Here is an 18119-nt window from a genome sequence, read left to right on the forward strand (position 1 = left end):
GGTTCTAGGTGAAACAGCTTACTTACACTTGTTGAAGCTGAGCAATGGTGATTCATTATGCTAGTCCTACTTAAAAATTTTGAAATTTTTTATAACGTAGAAAATAAAAAAACCTGTGTATTTCACCTGTTACTGTAACAGCCTTTTAACTGGTCACCTTTGCTCCTCCCCCATCTGTTTGCAGCAGCAGCCAGAATGCTGTTTTCAAACTCAACTCTCTTAACCTTTCTGACTACACTGTGACCCTCCTGTCCCTCAACACCACTGCTTTAAAGCCTTCAAGTTGCCCGCCCTTTGGAGTGGCAACTTCAAGTCTATAGTCAAACATTTTCAGTGAAACCTACCTTGACCACCCTATTAATTGTGCTCCCTCCACACCCCCATTATAGCATACCCTTACCCCTGCTCTGCTTGTTTTTGTCCATGGCATAATATTTATTGTTTACTTTGTTGTGTACTGATTGTATGCTTTTTCTTTTCCTGCTAGAGTAACCTTCATGAGGATGCAATCTTTTCTACACTGGGATGTTCCAAGTACCTGGAGCAGTTCTTGGTACATGGCCATTTGCTGGGTGACTGGTACCCAGACTGCCAGGGAGATTCAAGTTAGAAAGACTTAGACAGTAATAACAATGGGACTAGAAAGGAGATGTTTTGGGAGTTATTGACAGGATTTCAAACTGAATTTGAGAATTGTGGAAGAAGAGTCCAAGGGGCAATATTACAAAAGGATAGAAGTATTAATATTGAGAGCATCAAGTATATATAGGCAGTAGTAGCGGCTGTAGGAGTAAACGTAATCTCCAAGAGTGAAGACGCCCAATATGCTGGGTGAGACCTTCACAGGATAACTGGGAGGCTGGTTGTAGCTAAGGAGTGATTTCTATTTAATAACTTGGATGTGGAAAATAAAAGTCCTGCTCTTCCAGGGAAGTCTTCCATGTCTTCTGTGTCTACTATGGATAAGCACTTGTGTGTTATTTTCCCAACTGAGGTGCAGGTGTCAGTGTCTTATTTTATAATGAGAAAACATACATAGAAGTAAGTTACCAGTTGTCGCAGCTTGGGAGGCTGAGGGGGGCAGGGTTGGGACAGAAACCAGCTGGAATACCAAACCCATCCATATTCCACGGTTCTTAGAATTGATCAGCTTGTTAGTTGAATATAAATAATCAGCATAAACCAGTTTATTTGGAATAAATTACATTAGTAATTAAACATTTAGTCACAATGTACTGACCTCATTTTCTAGAGGCTCTTTAAACATGATAGTTAATGTAATATTTCCATAAATATGAAAGACTTACTAGTGATAGTTATATTGAATACACAATGTAACACAAGAATACAAACGCTAACACGTTAGATTTTAAGATGATTTTTTTTTCCCAACAAGTCTCAGAAAAGCTTAAACTTTGAAGATTTGATCCTGTCAAAAGCTATCAACACTTTATAACTGACTCTACGATTTTTAAGTGAGTTTAGGATAAACCCAAATAGTATAAGTGATCATGAGCCCGATTAAATATTTACCTAAAGATTCTTGTATGATGGCTTAAAAACTAGAAAAATAATTCCCAAGCGGCAGAAAGGGAGCGATTGTGTAAGCATTAGGTTAGGAACTTTAGTAATTGGTGAGTTTATGGTCAGGCAAGTTCAAAAAGGAGGACGTAAGTTTCAAGTGTAAGCTCTAAATGTAAAGACAAAAATAGTGAAGGTTAATGAACTAGTAAACCACCAATACAAGATAATTAAAGCACAAACTAGAGACGAGGAAAGGAAAAACCTAAGTTTAATTCCAAATCTTTGTTATTCCTATGGCTAAATATGCATTTCTTTTTCAAAATCTTGCGTGTCAGTTTAAAAAATTGATGAGTGGCTCAACTGATAACTTCCTATGAGAATATTCACTGGAGCTCGGGTCAGAGCGAATCTGTGGCACAAAGGAGGAAAAAACACAGCCAAGTGATTCTTTTAAATGACCATCTTTCCACACGGTAGCATTAATTGACCAGTTACTGTAATTGTGTGTAGCTTCAGGCCCACTTAGTGGGTTCTCAAAATACCAAGAATTCCTGGCAAAGCATAACCTAAAAACTGTCAAGTTTGGGGGAGAGAGTCCAGTGGGGCAAAGAGAATAGGCTAAGAAAAGAAACGAGCAAAACTTTACTATTTGAATTTGGGCAGCTAAATAGCAAACTGATTTCTCATCACTTGTATTTATTTGAATTGACCAATTGTGTTATCTTTTTACAGTATCTTTGAAATTTGTGGCTATTCCTTATCAACTTGACTCAGTTATGTATGAAATTTGGCTTCTGACAGGTGGACCTGGAAAACAACCGTCATTGCCTTAATTTAGGGTAGTTTCCTACCAAGGCTTTTTGAACAGAAGAGCTTTCCTTTGACTCTTGAGAGTGAGTTCTTGGACAGAGTGGACAGTGACTAGCTACTGTGTATACTGAGTGGTTGCTTAAATGTTGGCTAACAGAAAGAATGAATGGGTGTAAATGAGTTCCAGTTTTCTTCCTCCAGCGTTTAGAAGACTCTGAACAAATCTGAAGGACAGAGTTCAAGGAAGTCAAATTCAGACTTCAGAATTTACTTAATCCCAGCTTCAAAGGTGCAATGTGGAAACAGTTTTAAGTCATTCAGATCCTCAGCGTTCTGAGTTGCATCTGAAGAGTCACAGTGCCAGTTCCAGATGTCCTGGCTGCGTTCTGCACCTCGAGAGGTCCCTAGATGTGTGTGGTGTCAGAACCGTGACGCTCCTCAGGGGAGAGGGCAAGTCTTAGGATACTGTCCTTTGATGACTTGTTAATAAGTAAATTTTTACATCTTTTTAGAATGTTTAGCTTTCGTAAGTGTGCTAGATCTTGTCACCTCACAAAAATCAGGAGGAAGAATGATGTCAATTTGTCTTGAGAGGAAGTTGCTGTACTGTGAGGTTATGTGACTTCCCCTGTCTTCACAGGCAGTTGGGTCCAGCTCTCTTTAATCTTAGTCCTCTGATCTTTTTGTGAGATTAGTTATGGAAGTTACATGTTACTTTTTAAAAAATAAGATCTGATAAAAAGACCTCACAAATTAGATGTTTTATAAATACTTGCTAACTTGTTTCTATTGAGAAAAACTAAAGGATTGATATGCTTAAGAGTCTATGCAGTAACTGGATATAGACAAGCACTGCTTACCCTACTGTGTTTTTTCTTTCCATTTGAGAACCACCGTAACCTAAAGAGGAAGCACCTTGTTAGAAGTGACTGAATATGTCACTAACTATCCAGTGTTAAGAGTTTTAAATCTCTACTATGGGGTCTAACAAAACAAAGTTGTACTTTTTCAAAACAATTTTTTTTATCATAAGTAGCTATCGGTATTTATAGAAAGCTAGAGAAGAATGCTGGAAAACAGCTCATCAAACTTCATGCAGCAGTGTATCAGATAATCCTCATAGCTTACTGACTGTCTAGGTGAAGCCTTTATCTTCAGATCCAAGAACTGAATTCACTGACATCAACACCTAAGGGAGAATTCATTTGAATCACAGCAGAGAGATCCAGTGTCATCAGTGGCTACCACTAATATCTTAAATTGTCTTCTTTCTACAATATGGGTGTATCTTTGTTACCAGTATATGGAACTGGAGTGAACTTTTAAACTTTCTGTCTTGCAGACAGAAATAGGATCAGTTTAGCTAAAAACTCTCTTGTGGCCTTTTTTTAATGGTATGTGTTGTAAGTTCTTTGCTTTCCAAAATTTTCTTCTCTTTCGCTTATGAAAAATGGTAATTGATAAAAGTAGAACCAGGGTGGAGAAGAAGCAACAACCAAAGAATATCAGTGGTGTCTTCTGCACGAGAAACAAGCAGACAATGCACTCGGTGCTCCTTTGAGTCTCATTGCATCTCGGACTACTCTTCTCAGAAGGGAAGCCACTGCTACTGACCAGTTTGTTGTAAAAGTGAATTGAGGATTTAGCTTTGAAATCAGATGTGAAGAATCCAAATCTGGATTTAGATTTTTCTTCAGTCAGTTTGAATGCATAATAGCCTTTGATTTTGACTTTATCAATCAGGTATGCTGAAAAATATCAGAAATGGACATTATTAATTACAAATAGACTATAAAATATCTTTGAATAAGAATTTAGTTTTCACTGAAACAAGCTAAACTGATGCCCATAAAAAACAGGTGGTGATTTCCATTAATGGCCTTTCAGACATTCTTTTATGATTGATATAAAGAAGAAAGTTAAAATATATGTAATAATTTGTTTAAAAAGAAATTCGAAGTAAAACTTTGATCCATAAATAATACAAGAATGCCTTGTGGAAAAAGCAAATTTAAGAATTGGAGCCATGGGGGCCAGCCCTGTGCCCGGTGGTTAAGTTGGCACGCTCCGCTTCAGCGGCCCAGGGTTCTCCGGTTCGAATCCTGGGCGCGGACATGGCACCACTCATCAAGCCATGCTGAGATAGTGTCCCACATGCCACAACTAGAAGGACCCGCAACTAAAAAATACACAACTATGTACGGGGGGCTTTGGGAGAAAAAGGAAAAAAATTTTTTTAAGAATCTTAAAAAAAAAAAAGAATTGGAGCCATGAAAGTAAAAGGACTTAACTATCACTTTTGTTCACAGGGTCACAAGCAGAAAGATCTTGCCTGTTTAGCAGGATTCCAAACCTCAAATGTACCCTTGTTGCTGCCCGAAAACCGCACTTGGTTTCCCCTAGTCACTCACTCTCACTCTCCCACTCAACTGTTTTACACCGTCTCTCTGTCTTCAAACTTACAGCACCCCCTCTGTCCTCCTTGCTTTGGAGTGATGACCTTCCTTGCTTCTTCAGTGAAAAACTGAAGCACTCAGGGGAGAACTTCTTCAGTCTCCCACAATCACATCTATGCATCTACTGGCATCTGCACTATATTCTGCCTTCTCCCCTGTTACTATAGATGACTCCACTTAATTCTCTCTTGCCCACTCAAGGACTTTGCTCCAGGTGTTCTCCCCTCTCTTTTCTCATGTATTAGTTTTCCCTCATTATTGGGTCATTTCCATATAAACGTGTAACTTCTGGTATCTTAATAAGCAAAAACTACCACCTCCCTTGATTGCACATCCTCTTCCATTTATCTTGCACAGCTCTGGCTCCTGTTCAGTCTTTTTTACTGGTTTCTCCTCTCTCTGACCTCCGAATGTTGAAGTGTCTCAGGGCTCAGCTGTCTTCTCTATGCTTGCTCCCTTAGGGATCTCCTCCAGCCTTATTAAATACCACCCATTTGCTCTTGACTCCCAAATTTGTATCTCAGCCCCAGACCTCTCTGAATCTGAGACTCATATCTGTCAGCCTACTTGACATCTCTAATCGGATGTCTAATAGACATCGCAAACTTAACCTGTGCAACGCCAAGCCACTCGTCTCCAAACACTGTTCCTACCAGTCTCCCTCAACCTGGTAAATGGCCACGCGTCCTTTTAGTTTCTCAAGCCAAAACCTTGGGATCATTTTTTCACTGTTCTCTCACACCCCACATCCAATCCTGTTGACTTTACCTTCAAGATACATCCAGAATCTAGCCACTTCTCACCATCTCCACTCTCAATAACCTGATCCAATCCACCATTATCTCTTACCTAGACTAGTGCAACACTCTTTCTGTTCTTCTCCTTTACACTGTATTCATGAAAGAACAGCCAGAGCGGTTATTTTACAGTCTAAGTTAGATTATGTCAACTTTCTGTTTAAAACCTTCCAGAACCTTCCTATCTCAGAGTAAGAGCCAACGTTCTTATAATGGCCTACTGAGCCCTACCTCTTCCCTTACCTCCTGACCTCATCTTCCATTACTGTCTCCCTTGCTCTTTCTTCTCTAACTACTCTGACCTCCTTCCTGAACCACAAACAGACCAGGCATGCTCCCACATTAGGGTTTTTGCATCTGCTATTCTCTCATCTGAAACACTCTTTTCAGATAACTCCACAGGTTTACTGCCTCACTTCTCCAGATTTTTGAAGACTTCCCTAACCACTCTATCTAGAATTGTAACCACTCTCCTATCCCCCACCCTGGGCGCCCTCTTCTCTGCTGTTTTTTCTCCATTGACTTTTTCATCTCTGACATGCTATATCTTACTTATCTATTTGTTTGTTGACTCTTATCCCACAAAAATCCAGGCTCTACAAGGACAGTAATCTTTATTTCATTCAGTGGTGATACGGTGCCCAGAGTAGTTTTTGCCCATTTTAGGTGCTCAATAAATATCTGTCAAATGAATAAATTTCTGGGAACTTTTTGCTGCTTCAACAAATCGATCATGAACATTTAAAAATAAGATTTAAAAAAAATGATAACAGGGGCCTGCCCGGTGGTGTAGTGGTTAAGTTCACGTGCTGCTTCTCTGGCCTGGGGTCTGCAGGTTCAGATTCGGGCATGGACCTATGCACTGCTCATCGAGCCATGCTGTGGCAGGTGTCCCACATATACAGTAGAGGGAGATGGGCACAGATGTTAGCTCAAGGCCAGTCTTCCTCCGCAAAAAGAGGAAGATTGGCGGCGGATGTTAGCTCAGGGCTAATCTTCCTCAAAAACAAACAAAGAAAATGATCATAGCCAATGCTGGGAAGAGTATGAGAGATAAGTACTCTCAAACACTGCTGTTTATAACATTTGACCCAATAATTCCATATTGGGCAATCCATCCTAAAGAGACAATCAGAAATGAAGACAAAGATTTATGTACAAAGATACCTATTTTTTTAGTAGTTAAAAAACCAACCTAAATATCAAACATTAGATGAATGGTTAAGTACATGGAGGTAAGTCCATATGATGAGATATTAAGCAACCATTAAAATAATGTTAACAAGGAACTTTTAATGATGGAACACGTGATAGTGAGAAAAAAGTTGGATACAAACTATTATAGCACGAGCTCAATTGTATTAAAAATATCTAGCAAGCACAAGTCTAGGTGCTTGTTTTGGAAAGTGAGATTTCAGGTTTTTTAAAAAAATACTTTTCTATACTTGCCAAATTTTCCGTAATGAGCTGTCTGTCACTAATGAGCCTACTCCCCTCCTTCTTTTGTTCGTATTAGTTGGGAATGTCATACTTCACTGTATCTGAAGTGGTCCCCGAACCTCACCTTTTAAAGCCTCCTGAACGTATTTCTCTAGGTAGTATTTTCGGAGTTCATCATTTTCCAGAGACTGGTCATCGATGCCATTGGCCGTGATGTAAATATCCACGTCTCCATAGTTCCTCTGGATCCACCTCAGCACCTTCCGCTCTCCCCAGGGCATCACGGCCAGGCGGCTGGGGGAGCTCAGGCAGGTGATGTCCTGCAGAAACTGGACGTCCCTGTCAGCGTCGTAGTTGCTGCCGTTCTGGCGCGCGTGCATCACGAACCTGGTGGTGAAGTGGTTCAGGGCGTAGAAGTCGGCAGCGCCCTTGACCAGCCTCCTCTCCTCCTCGGTGAACTGAGGCAGCGTGGACCGCGAGAGCCCTTGCCTGTTCTTGAAGGCGATGTACTCCTTCATGGCCGGCGGGTAGTCCCCGGTCTTGAAGAGGGGGTCTGCGAACCAGGCGATTTCGAACTGGAGGAAGCGCTCGGCCGCCTCCCAGTGCGAGTCCGCGTAGGGGTTGGCGGGTTCCGCCCAGTCCGAGTGCAGAGACAGCGACACGGCCCCGCGCTGCGCAGGCCGGTACCGAGCGTCGTAGAGGTGCCAGGCCCGCGCGTGGGCCATCAGCAGGTTGTGGGCTGCCCTGTAGGTGTCGTTACTAGTGCGGCCGTAGATGTCACTCAGCCGATTGGGCTCGTTGATGGTGATCCAGAGCTTCACCAGGTCCCCCAGCTCCTGGAAGCACAACCCGGCGTAGTCCAGGAAGGCCTGGGCCGTGGAAGGGTTCAGCCATCCGCCGCTGTGCAGCAGAGGCGTGGGGAGGCCTAGGTGGGCATGGGTCGGATAGTACAACGTGACCATTGGGGCGATGTTGAGCTTCAGTCCCTCACTGACCACACACCTGTAGTACCTCAGAGCTTGTCGGTTCACCGAGGACAGGTTGCCAGTGGGAAGGATTGAGGGCCAGTCGAGAGCAAACCTGTAGTGAGTGACTTTCATTCTTGCCAACATCTCAAGTTGTCTTTTGATGCTGACAAAATCTGTGCATTGCGCTGGCCGCGTTTTCAGCCTCACTCCTTCCACTCGGTGCAACAGTCTGTTGCCGGTCACATTCCACACGTACAGGTGAGGATCGCTGAACTGGGGCGAGGAAGCCACCGACTCGGGCTGTGAAAAACAAGCGCGTTCAGGTAAAGCACACCCCGCAGACAGGCTCTTAGCATACATGGCCCGAGAGGAAGAAGGGCACCGTCTTGTTTTGCCTTTCACTGACAACAGAGGAAATAAATGATGCATATGTCCTTCATAACGACATGTGTGTTCCTGCTGTTCTCCTGGTGATGTAAACGAACAGGGCTGATGGATTATCCTCCCTTCCAGCCCTTGAAATTTCCCAGGGAGACCAGAAAACATAGGGAAGGAACCACACCCAGGGCTTGGCTTGGAAAACAAGCTGTTTTTCAGAAAATGCTGAGAAGCCGTTTTGCAGTTTGTCCTAAAACCCACGTTATACAGTAGGGTCTCATGAGATTCTCTTCAAATGCATGAAGAAATTGGCTTGGTACCCTCAATTAAAAGGAATCTCTAAAGATGGACCTTTCTGCCATAAATTGGAGGCAAAGTTAAAATTCCAGTTGTAGGGGCCAGCCTGGTGGCAGTGGTTAAGTTTGTGTGCTCTGCCTCAGAGGCCCAGGCTTCCCAGGCCTGGATCCCAGGCTTGGACCTAGCACTGCTCATCAAGCCATGCTGTGGCAGTGTCCCACATATAAAATAGAGGGAGATTGGCACAGATGTTAGCTCAGGACCAATCTTCCTCATACACACACACACAAAATCCAGTTGTAGAGAATTTCACCGAGGCCAGCACTCGGGGTTGGAGGAGGCTGGTTGACTCCAGCCACAGTTCCTAAAGAAGCCAGTGGGATGCGATAGGGAAAGACTCCTTGCATCTGCCGAGTGCAATTCTCTAGCATCTCCTATTTGAAAAGTCCAACTGATATCACATGTGCATCCTTGTGTTCTTCCCCACCCATGTGCCTGTGAGAATATATCATTTATTCATCCAACAAGAGAATACCGAACACCATCTTTATGCTGGACACTTGGATTAGGAGTGGAAAGGACAGTAAAATACTCCCCAGAAACTCCCAAGTTGACTCTCGGATTTCATGGTGTCTCATTGCCTGCGCTTCCACCAAGAAGACAGCCTTGGTCTCCTGTTCTAGTTCTGTCCCTTTGAAACTCAGGCTTGGCAACTCTGTATGGTGACAGAGCAATCTCACCCCCTTCACAGGTGTGCTGTGAGGTGTTAAGGACTCTGGGCAAGTGCTCTCTCAACTCAAAAGCACTCTACAAACATAAGGTAGTTATGACTTGGGTTTAATTCCCCCTAGTTGCAATAATTGCCTGCTTGAGTCTAAGTTAAAACAGAAATGGCTTAAGAAAAACATTTCCAAATTCAAGATTAACAAGAGAAAGTAAAAATTCTGTCCTTGTTTTAAAGTACTTTTTCTTTTTGTGACTGAATTTAAATGCACCTGGAAGAAAATGATAATTAACCTTTGGTAAATATTTTCCCTCTAATTGTTTTCTCATGTGTCATCTTTCATAGTCTAATTACAAAACCACATCACTGCCCACTTGCCATCTGCCAACCAGTTATCTAGAACATTAAACTGAAAGAACATTGATCATGTGAGCATGAAGTTAAATCTGTATATAATTATTTGAGTAAAATCCTTCTAGCCCGGATGGTCAGTTTCAGTGTTTTGAAACCTCAGAGCATCATGGTTTTGAAAGCAAGTTTACACAGGGCAATCTTGCCGTAAAGTAAGGCAGGATCAAATGAAAAATCTCTCTTCCTTTTAAAAACCTCCGAAAGCATTAATCTTAGCAAGTGGGTGTGATTAATCCGCTAAGAGATCTAGTTAAAGATAATGTGCCCTGGTCTCAACCCTAGCTCCCAGAGCTTGGGTGTAAAATTCTATTCCCCACTGAAAGGATCCTGGGCTCCTTGGAGAAATGGCTTTTTCCAGGTCTGGCGCAGGAATAGCATGAGGTGAGCTGGTACATCTTGCACCAGAAAAATAAGAGAGTGCTTAAAAACTGAAAGGGAAATGTCAAAAGGACACAAGAGCATCTTGAGGGAGTCCCACTGGCCACATTGGAGATAATTTGAGCACCAAACATCTAATGAAACAATGACAACAATGATTTATAACATATTGAATTTAAAAGAACCCACCTAATAAACATAGAAGGAATAACCTAGTTAGAAATTCACCATTTTGCAATCTACAAAGTAATAATTAATTCAGGCAAGGCTCATGAATCAATGTTAAGGCCATTGGATGAAATGTTGTTGGGGAACAGGATATTTATACAGTCTCAAAGTATCACCATCAGATTACTTCTTAATTACAAATGGAAAAGGTACCTTTCAATTAAGAGATCTGGCAAATGCCACCTTAACCAAGACATCTGGTGGCTACTACTTCAACCAACGTTTTCAGTAATGAAACAAACTGACATCATGTGCCTCCTGATGTGATGTGTTGGGAAAGATACAACATCATCTGTGTAGTATTATTTCCAGAAATGGTTAACTGAATCTAATAAAGAAAAAATTAGGGGCTGGCCAGTGGCATAGTGGTTAAGTTCGCATGCTCTGCTTCGGCAGCCTGGCGTTCGCAGGTGCAGATCCTTGGGGCAGACTTACACACTGCGCATCAAGCCATGCTGTGGTGGTGTCCCACATACAAAATAGAGGAAGATTGGCAACAGATGTTAGCTCAGGGTGAATCTTCCTCAGCAAAAAAAGTAAAAGTGTTGACTTTATTCATTCACTATGTATTGAGCATCTGCCGTATGCCTGGCACTGCTCCAGTAAGGCATACAGCAGACAGCAGCACCTCATACATCTCCATGTGTGGAGAGAGCTTGCATTCTAGTAGGGGAAGACAGGTGATAAATAAGAAAAGTGCGTAAAGTGGTTGCCAGGGGATGGGAGGTGGGAGAAATGGGGAGATCCCTGTCAAAGGGTACAAACCTCAGTTATAAGATTAACAAGTTCTGGGGACCTAATGTACATCATGGTGAGTATAGCTAATAATACCATATTATATACTTCAAATTTGCTAAGACAGTTGGTCTTAAACCTTCTCACTACAAAAAAGAAATGGGAATTATGTGACGATATGGAGTTGGTAGCTGATGCTGTGGTGATAATCATTTTTCAATATATAAACCTATCAAATCAACACATTGTATACCTTAATCTTGCATTATGTTGTACGGCAATTATAGCTCTATAAATATAAGCTGGAGAGAAAAAGGAAAAATGTGAAAAGTGCACAATATGTTAGATACTGATGAGTGCTGTATGGGAAAATGAAGCAGGAAGGGGAATGAGAGGCGATAGCGATGGGTAGTTGAGAGAGGAGGGACGGCTTATTGAGACGGTGACATTTGAGTGAATATCTGAAGGTGAGGAATGAGACATGTGGGAAGGCCCCACTGGGATATAGAGACCTCATAAGGCAAATTACCCAAATCTGTCAAATAAGAGGAATCACTTAAATAAAGGGCCACTGATAATTTGCTTTTGGCAAAACAAAAACCTAAAAAAAATTTTTTCCTATAATTTTGTTTGTTTTTTTTGTTTTTGAGGAAGCCTGGCCCTGAGCTAACATCCATGCCCATCTTCCTCTACTTTATATGTGGGACACCTACCACAGCATGGCTTAGCCAAGCAGTGCCATGTCCGCACCCAGGATCCGAACCGGCAAACCCCGGGCCACTGAGAAGCAGAACGTGCGAACTTAGCCGCTGCGCCACTAGGCCGGCCCCTGTAATTTTAACACTACTAACAAATGCCTCTCACAAGAATGACTGTAAGTTCCCTGAGACTGTGTACTCCTTGAGGGCAGCCTCCATCTCCATCACCAAATATGAGCTCTGGCACATGAAATGCTCAGGAAGCATTAACTCTTCTCTTCCTCTTTCCCCGACTTCCCTTCCTAACCTTCAGGTGATCATGGTATTTGATATCGTCTGACAGCTATCTTTTAGCTGTCATTGGGTAAATGAACTAAAATATTGTGTACTGTTTGCCCCACTTTATAGTTAATTTGTACATAGTCACTTACCTTGAGGACAGATTCAGTGACACCCCAGGAGAAGTCGCAGGGAAACTGACCCTGCACATCTGGTGTGGACTCTTTTAAAGTAAAACCATTTTCTTGGATGATCTGTTTATAGTAACGTGCTGAAGACTTGGGTTTTCTTTCTTTTTGTTTACTCTTAAAATCCACATAAAATAATCCTCGGCGAGTGGTGTAAGCATCCTGCCACTCAAATCCATCCAGGAGAGACCAGGCAGTGTAACCAAACACTCGTATTTCGTCAAACCTTATTGCTGCTCAGAGGGAAAAAAAAAAGCAGAGATGTTTGGAAGACTAAACACTCTGGTTCATGTTTACAACTTCACTGACAACATGCCAGGGACAGCATATTGCGAAACCAACCTTTTACCTGTTTTGCAGGCCCATTATATCAAACAGAAAATTCATGTTTATGCTTCAACAGTAGCAGGGAGTTGCCTCCAGAATGATTCCCCCCACCCCCCAACAAGTGAAGGACACAGTTAAAGAATCAAATTAAAAATATTCCCGAGAGTGTGCAAATCTGTGTCAGAAGGCATGGAAATTTCCAAAACTCTTGGGGACCAATGCAGATGTCTGCTTGTGATCAAGAGTTTCTTATTTCAAGCTTGGGTTGGTTCCCATTTGTGAACAAACTATCCATTCTATGAAATTATCCTTCAGGGATTGAAAAATCAGCTTTGAGAATTAACATAAGTGAATGTAGATATAAGAGGAGAAAGAAGTAGGGTGATGGAAGAGAACAAGACCTGACTGGGCCGAGGGGCAGGCGGTGGCGGGGCTTGCTCTTGCTCTGCTATGCTCCTGGGAGGCTGCTATTGAGCAAGTTTCTTGACCTCAGTTTTCTCCTTTGTAAACAGAAAAGACTGGAAAAGATGATCTCTCAGGACCTTTCTAACTTTAAAACTGCAGTTCAGTGACTTTTAGGAATTGAGTAAAAATGAAACATGGAAATCAACAGCAGCAATAAGAGCAATGAACAACCAAATCAACCATGAACCATTTTCCTTTTCTTAAATGCTTTCATTTCTCTCATAGAAATGCCTCATTTCTGCATTTTGGAGGTTTTATCACTGACATTGTTTTCCTCAAAGGTGGAAAATCCGTGCCAAGAGATGCCTGTGAGATAAATACATTTCAACAGGCCCTGGTTCTAGTCCTTTCGGTGTAGTGTGCTGAGGAGAGGTGGAATGGTAATGTCTGGGGAATGACACCCATTCTGCCCAAGGGAATGGCATTTGGCCCAGGCCCTGTAGGCAATCTTCTGCTCTGGAGGCCCCCATGTACGTGTGCCCGAGGCTGGGCATGGCTCTTTTCCATGCTGCTCCTTCCTACAGGTTAGGGCAGCAGGGTAGCTCTCCCTGAGGGCACCCCCTGAAGACTCTCCTGCAGAACCTGAGATTTTCCTCCAGGCTTATGACTTCTAAAGAGAGCTACAGACTTTTAGAAAGATCCAGAGAGTTTCTTTATATTTGAGTGAAATGGAGCCCAATTCTTCAGGGGCCAGAACCATCGTAATTTGAGCTTGTATTCTACTCCATTATTTCAATCAGCCACCTGTAGATGTCACTACTTGAGTAATGGAAAAAGAATGAGAGGCTAAGTAGGGGTCTGAGCCATATCCAGGAACAACAGAAATTACTCAGCTTTGCCATTCATGGCTCATTCTTTGTCATCAGACTTTTTCGTCACTTAGTCATGTAATAGAGTCAATGGAGCACCGATTTCAAGAAAAGCTTTCAGCATTTCAGACTAAAGTACTATGGTTAGAAAACTTCGGACAAATCTTTTTTAGCATTATTTCCTTCTTAAAAGAATGAAACAGCATCTTGCTCCCAATTAAAGATGTATCTACAGTCTAAAATTATTTTGTTCTCAAACTTTTATTTAAAAAGACATGAGAGGGGCTGGCCCCGTGGCCGAGTGGTTAAGTTCGCGTGCTCTGCTGCAGGCGGCCCAGTGTTTCATTAGTTCGAATCCTGGGCGCGGACATGGCACTGCTCATCAGACCACGCTGAGGCAGCGTCCCACATGCCACAACTAGAAGAACCCACAACGAAGAATACACAACTATGTACCGGGGGGCTTTGGGGAGAAAAAGGAAAAAATAAAATCTTTAAAAAAAAATAAAATAAAATAAAATAAAAAAAATAAAAAGACATGAGAGTCACATTTAAAAATTCTGTCAACATTGGACGATAGGAAAGGCCAATAACAGCAATAACCATATATTCAAATGTTACTTTAAATATCCTATGAGATCAGTACTGAAAAAGTTTTAAAAAATTGAGCTAATGCGCAACCAACCTCGAAGGACCTGATTGAGGAAATTCTTCATCATGTAGATGGCTGTGGTATCTTCTGTTTTCACGTGACTATCTGTGAACCAGCCATTCTCAGCGATCAAGATTCGGGGGTTGCCATATTCCAGTTTAATCCAGTTTAGCACTTCTCTTAAATTGAGTGATACATTTTGTCCCATTTTAGCCATGGTGTTCTGGGGCTTGAAATTGTTGGGTCCAAATGAAAAGGCAAAGAAGTCAGCTGTGCCCCTCACCTCATTCTTCTCTGCTTCAGAGAAAAGGGGTAGAATAGAGAGCAGCTTCTTTTTCATCACCTCTGGATAGTCGCCGTCCCTGTGGATGGGGTCGGCAAACCACCCCAGCACAGAAACCATGGATTGTTGGCACTTGAGTATATCCATCGTGTTTTCTGATCTGTTTGGCTCAATCCAGTGGGATCCCAACGTGATCGATAACCAACCCTTCTGATGTGGGCGGAAATTTATGTTGTAGTTATGCCAAACTTTCGAATGAGCCTAAGAAGAAAATATTATTAATCTTTATTGTCCTTCCTCACAAGGATTGTCACTTGCCTGATGGAAGGTCTTTTCATGAACAAATTAATGAAACATAGGGTGATGCAGGGGAGAGCTGCCAGGGAGCCCTGATGACCTCAAAGTCTGCTTTCTGTCCACTCCCTGGGCTTCCAACCTGAAGCCTCTCCGAGGGGATTGCCAAGGGGCAGGGAGAGAGCCCTTGTCCAACCTCCATCTTACTTCTCTCCCTGGCTGCCTTCCTGGGCCTTGTTTGGGCTGGGTACAGGTGAGATAGTATGTGGATTATAGAGTTTCTTCCTCTATATAAGAAGACACAGACCAGTGATCTTTCATTGTTCTATGGAATCTCCCTTAGGTCCTAATTTAGAAGTCCGGGATAATCCAGGCTCTAAATTCTGTAAATGGATAATGATAGAGCCACCTCCTAAGCTTGTTGTGAGGACTGAGTGAATTAACATACATATAGGGCCTTAGAACAGAGCCTGGAACAGAGTAACCTCTTTATAATCCTTGGCTATTATTACTATTATGATAAAAGGGCGGCAGGCTCTGCAAAAAGCAGAAAAGCTGGAAAGAACGTGGGCTTTGGGGTCAGCACACTTGGGCTTGAAGTTCAGGTACTTACTGTGTGGCCTTAGACAAGTCACTTAACTTTTCTGAACTCCTCAGCTGCAAAAGGAAGTTAACAATATGCTTTGTAAAGTTGTTGTTAGATGTAGAGCTAATGTATATAGTAAATATGCAGCATAAAATAGAGCACCTAGGAGGGACTGCCTAAAGACGGATGTTATTATTGGTCTTCCCCGAGTTTACATTTCCAGTCGAGCTCTCATAACAGCTTCGAGGTCCTATTCTGTTTAATAGGTACTTATTGACCACTTACTCAAGCCTGGCTTGTCCTGCCCTGAGGAGGCTAAAATAAATGGCACAGGAACTTGCCCTCAGGAGCAAGCAATCTTATTGGGAAAATAAGACTAACATGTGTGAAAGAGAAACATATAAATTGGCATAAAGTAAGGCATTAAATGAAAAAAATAACTAAAGCCAGAAAGCATGGTTCAGTAAAGGGCCATGAGCTATACTAGAAGGAGGAACCAACATTAAGGACTGCAATTAAGGATTCTAGGCTAGATAAATGCCCAAGGCCACCGCTCTGTCCCCGCCAGCCACACAATCAGCCTTTGTCTGTGTTACAGCCACCTCTCTTCCCCTCAGCGCTTGACTTGCTGCCTTTTGATGTCTCTTCCCAGGTGTCCCAATTTCTCTTCTATCTGGGTATTTCTAAAACAAGTGCACAAACCTTTACTATTTTTAACTCACAAATTTTTTTTCAGTTTTGCTCCTTAGCTTTTCTTTCGCTTATTAGAGATGTTTTATATTGGGTTGGATTAATCTGAAAGTACCTTTTTGTAGGTCAAAAATAATCAAATATGAGCAACAGTTCAAACCTAACAGATTCTGTGGACACCAAAAATGTTCCAGGATGGGGAAAGGTGGGCGTTACTGTAAGAGGTGAGGATTCCAAAGCTGATGCCGCCTTGCTTTATGCAAGCATAGCTAATTTAAATCATTCCATGAAAGATTTTCTGAAGGAGTAGGTGTCTCGAGGCATTACTTCTGTCTACTTGTCTTTGCTCAATTTTCATTGGAAGATCCTGGAACCATTTATCATCCAAGTTCCCAAGGATACTTAAGAATGCTCTCCTTTGGGCATGGATGTTAGCTCAGGGCCAGTCTTCCTCAGAAAAAAAAGAGGAGGATTGGCAGCAGTTATCTCAGGGTTAATCTTCCTCACACAAAAAAAAAGAGAATGCTCTCCTCTTAGAGAAGTGTTCTGGCTGGAGCCTCCTCCTTTGCCTCCAACCTGAGGTTCTAGCTTCTTGGAAGGAATCACAGGGGAGCCTTGAACAGACTCCACCTTTTGTGGTCTCAGCCACTCTTTCTGGGCTTTTCTGGGGCTAGAATCACAGTGGAAAGTCTTGAGAACTGCTTTTTTCCCTGATGTGAGACAAAAGCCATCATGCATTACAGGAATTCAGAGGGGACATTCTTTGCTTTCTAACCGGTCACTTAATCCCTTGCCAGCCTCAGGGCTTTCATCCATTCAAGCCCCAGCGATCAGTACGCCTCTTCAGGGCTGTGGTGCACCCCTGATGTGTAAACTGTAAAGCACTGAGCACACGTAAGATTCTGAGCCATGAACCAGCTGCCTTGCAAAAATATGATGCCATCAGACACTAAAGGGAAAGTGAGATGGAATCAGTACAAATTTATTAAACCAGTTGTAATGGGAACTAACCAGTCCTAATAGAAAAAAAAGGAGGGGTGAGTATCTTTAAAATAGATGTTTTATTTCATACAATAGAACATGATTACATGAAAGATGACCTAAACTGTGATAAAAGTTTGGTTACATCAGCATTTTAATGACAAATAAGACAGCTGAGAAGACAACAGACTGTTACCTTTGCAACCATTTTCCAAGCAAATTTTCTGAGTGTATATATAGATTTACACATATATATGCGTGTGTTGTCATGCCCCAAGGTGACCTTTGGGTTCCACAGTGTCTCTTTCACCTTTGCTGCTATTTGCATAGGCTATCAAGGTATCTAGGGTTATCTTTGCTCTCAGCTGAAGACCGCCTCTCCATTCTCATGAAGAGAATGTGGGGGAGGTTCTTTGTGCAGCGCTTATGGTTATAATTTGATCCTGTTTGCCAACTAACAGGGTAAAAAGTATTGTTCCACATAGTGAGTTTGACATAAATCATCATGAAACAGGGGTATCTATGTGGTGTCCTTTGGTCTGATGCTCATTAAGGAGGTCTGTTGGCAAAACTAAAATGGGGTTGGCAGGAGAGCACAACCTGGGCCTGCAACCTTGCACAACAGTCAGTCTGCGATTTCCCAAGGTTACACTCTATCTTGTACAAGGCCAGCTACCTTTGGAATGATTGATTTAAGGGAGCTTCAACCTTTGTTCTTTAG

At 42.3% G+C, this 18119-nt stretch overlaps 1 protein-coding gene across 1 annotated transcript in view; it reads right to left on the bottom strand.

The window, feature by feature from the left end:
• Positions 1–1169: 1169 nt before the first annotated feature.
• KLB (klotho beta) overlaps positions 1170–18119 on the bottom strand; it is a 32775-nt gene continuing 15825 nt past the window's right edge. The window contains exons 2-5 of the mRNA XM_070615122.1: positions 14598–15108; positions 12276–12544; positions 7152–8295; positions 1170–4082 (exon numbers count right to left, since the gene is read on the bottom strand). Coding sequence (XP_070471223.1) covers positions 3694–4082; positions 7152–8295; positions 12276–12544; positions 14598–15108 — 2313 coding nt within the window. The 3' untranslated portion in view covers positions 1170–3693. The remainder of the gene's footprint in view (positions 4083–7151; positions 8296–12275; positions 12545–14597; positions 15109–18119) is intronic.

Source organism: Equus przewalskii, chromosome 3 (genome assembly GCF_037783145.1).
Source record: "Equus przewalskii isolate Varuska chromosome 3, EquPr2, whole genome shotgun sequence".
Taxonomy (NCBI): domain Eukaryota; kingdom Metazoa; phylum Chordata; class Mammalia; order Perissodactyla; family Equidae; genus Equus; species Equus przewalskii.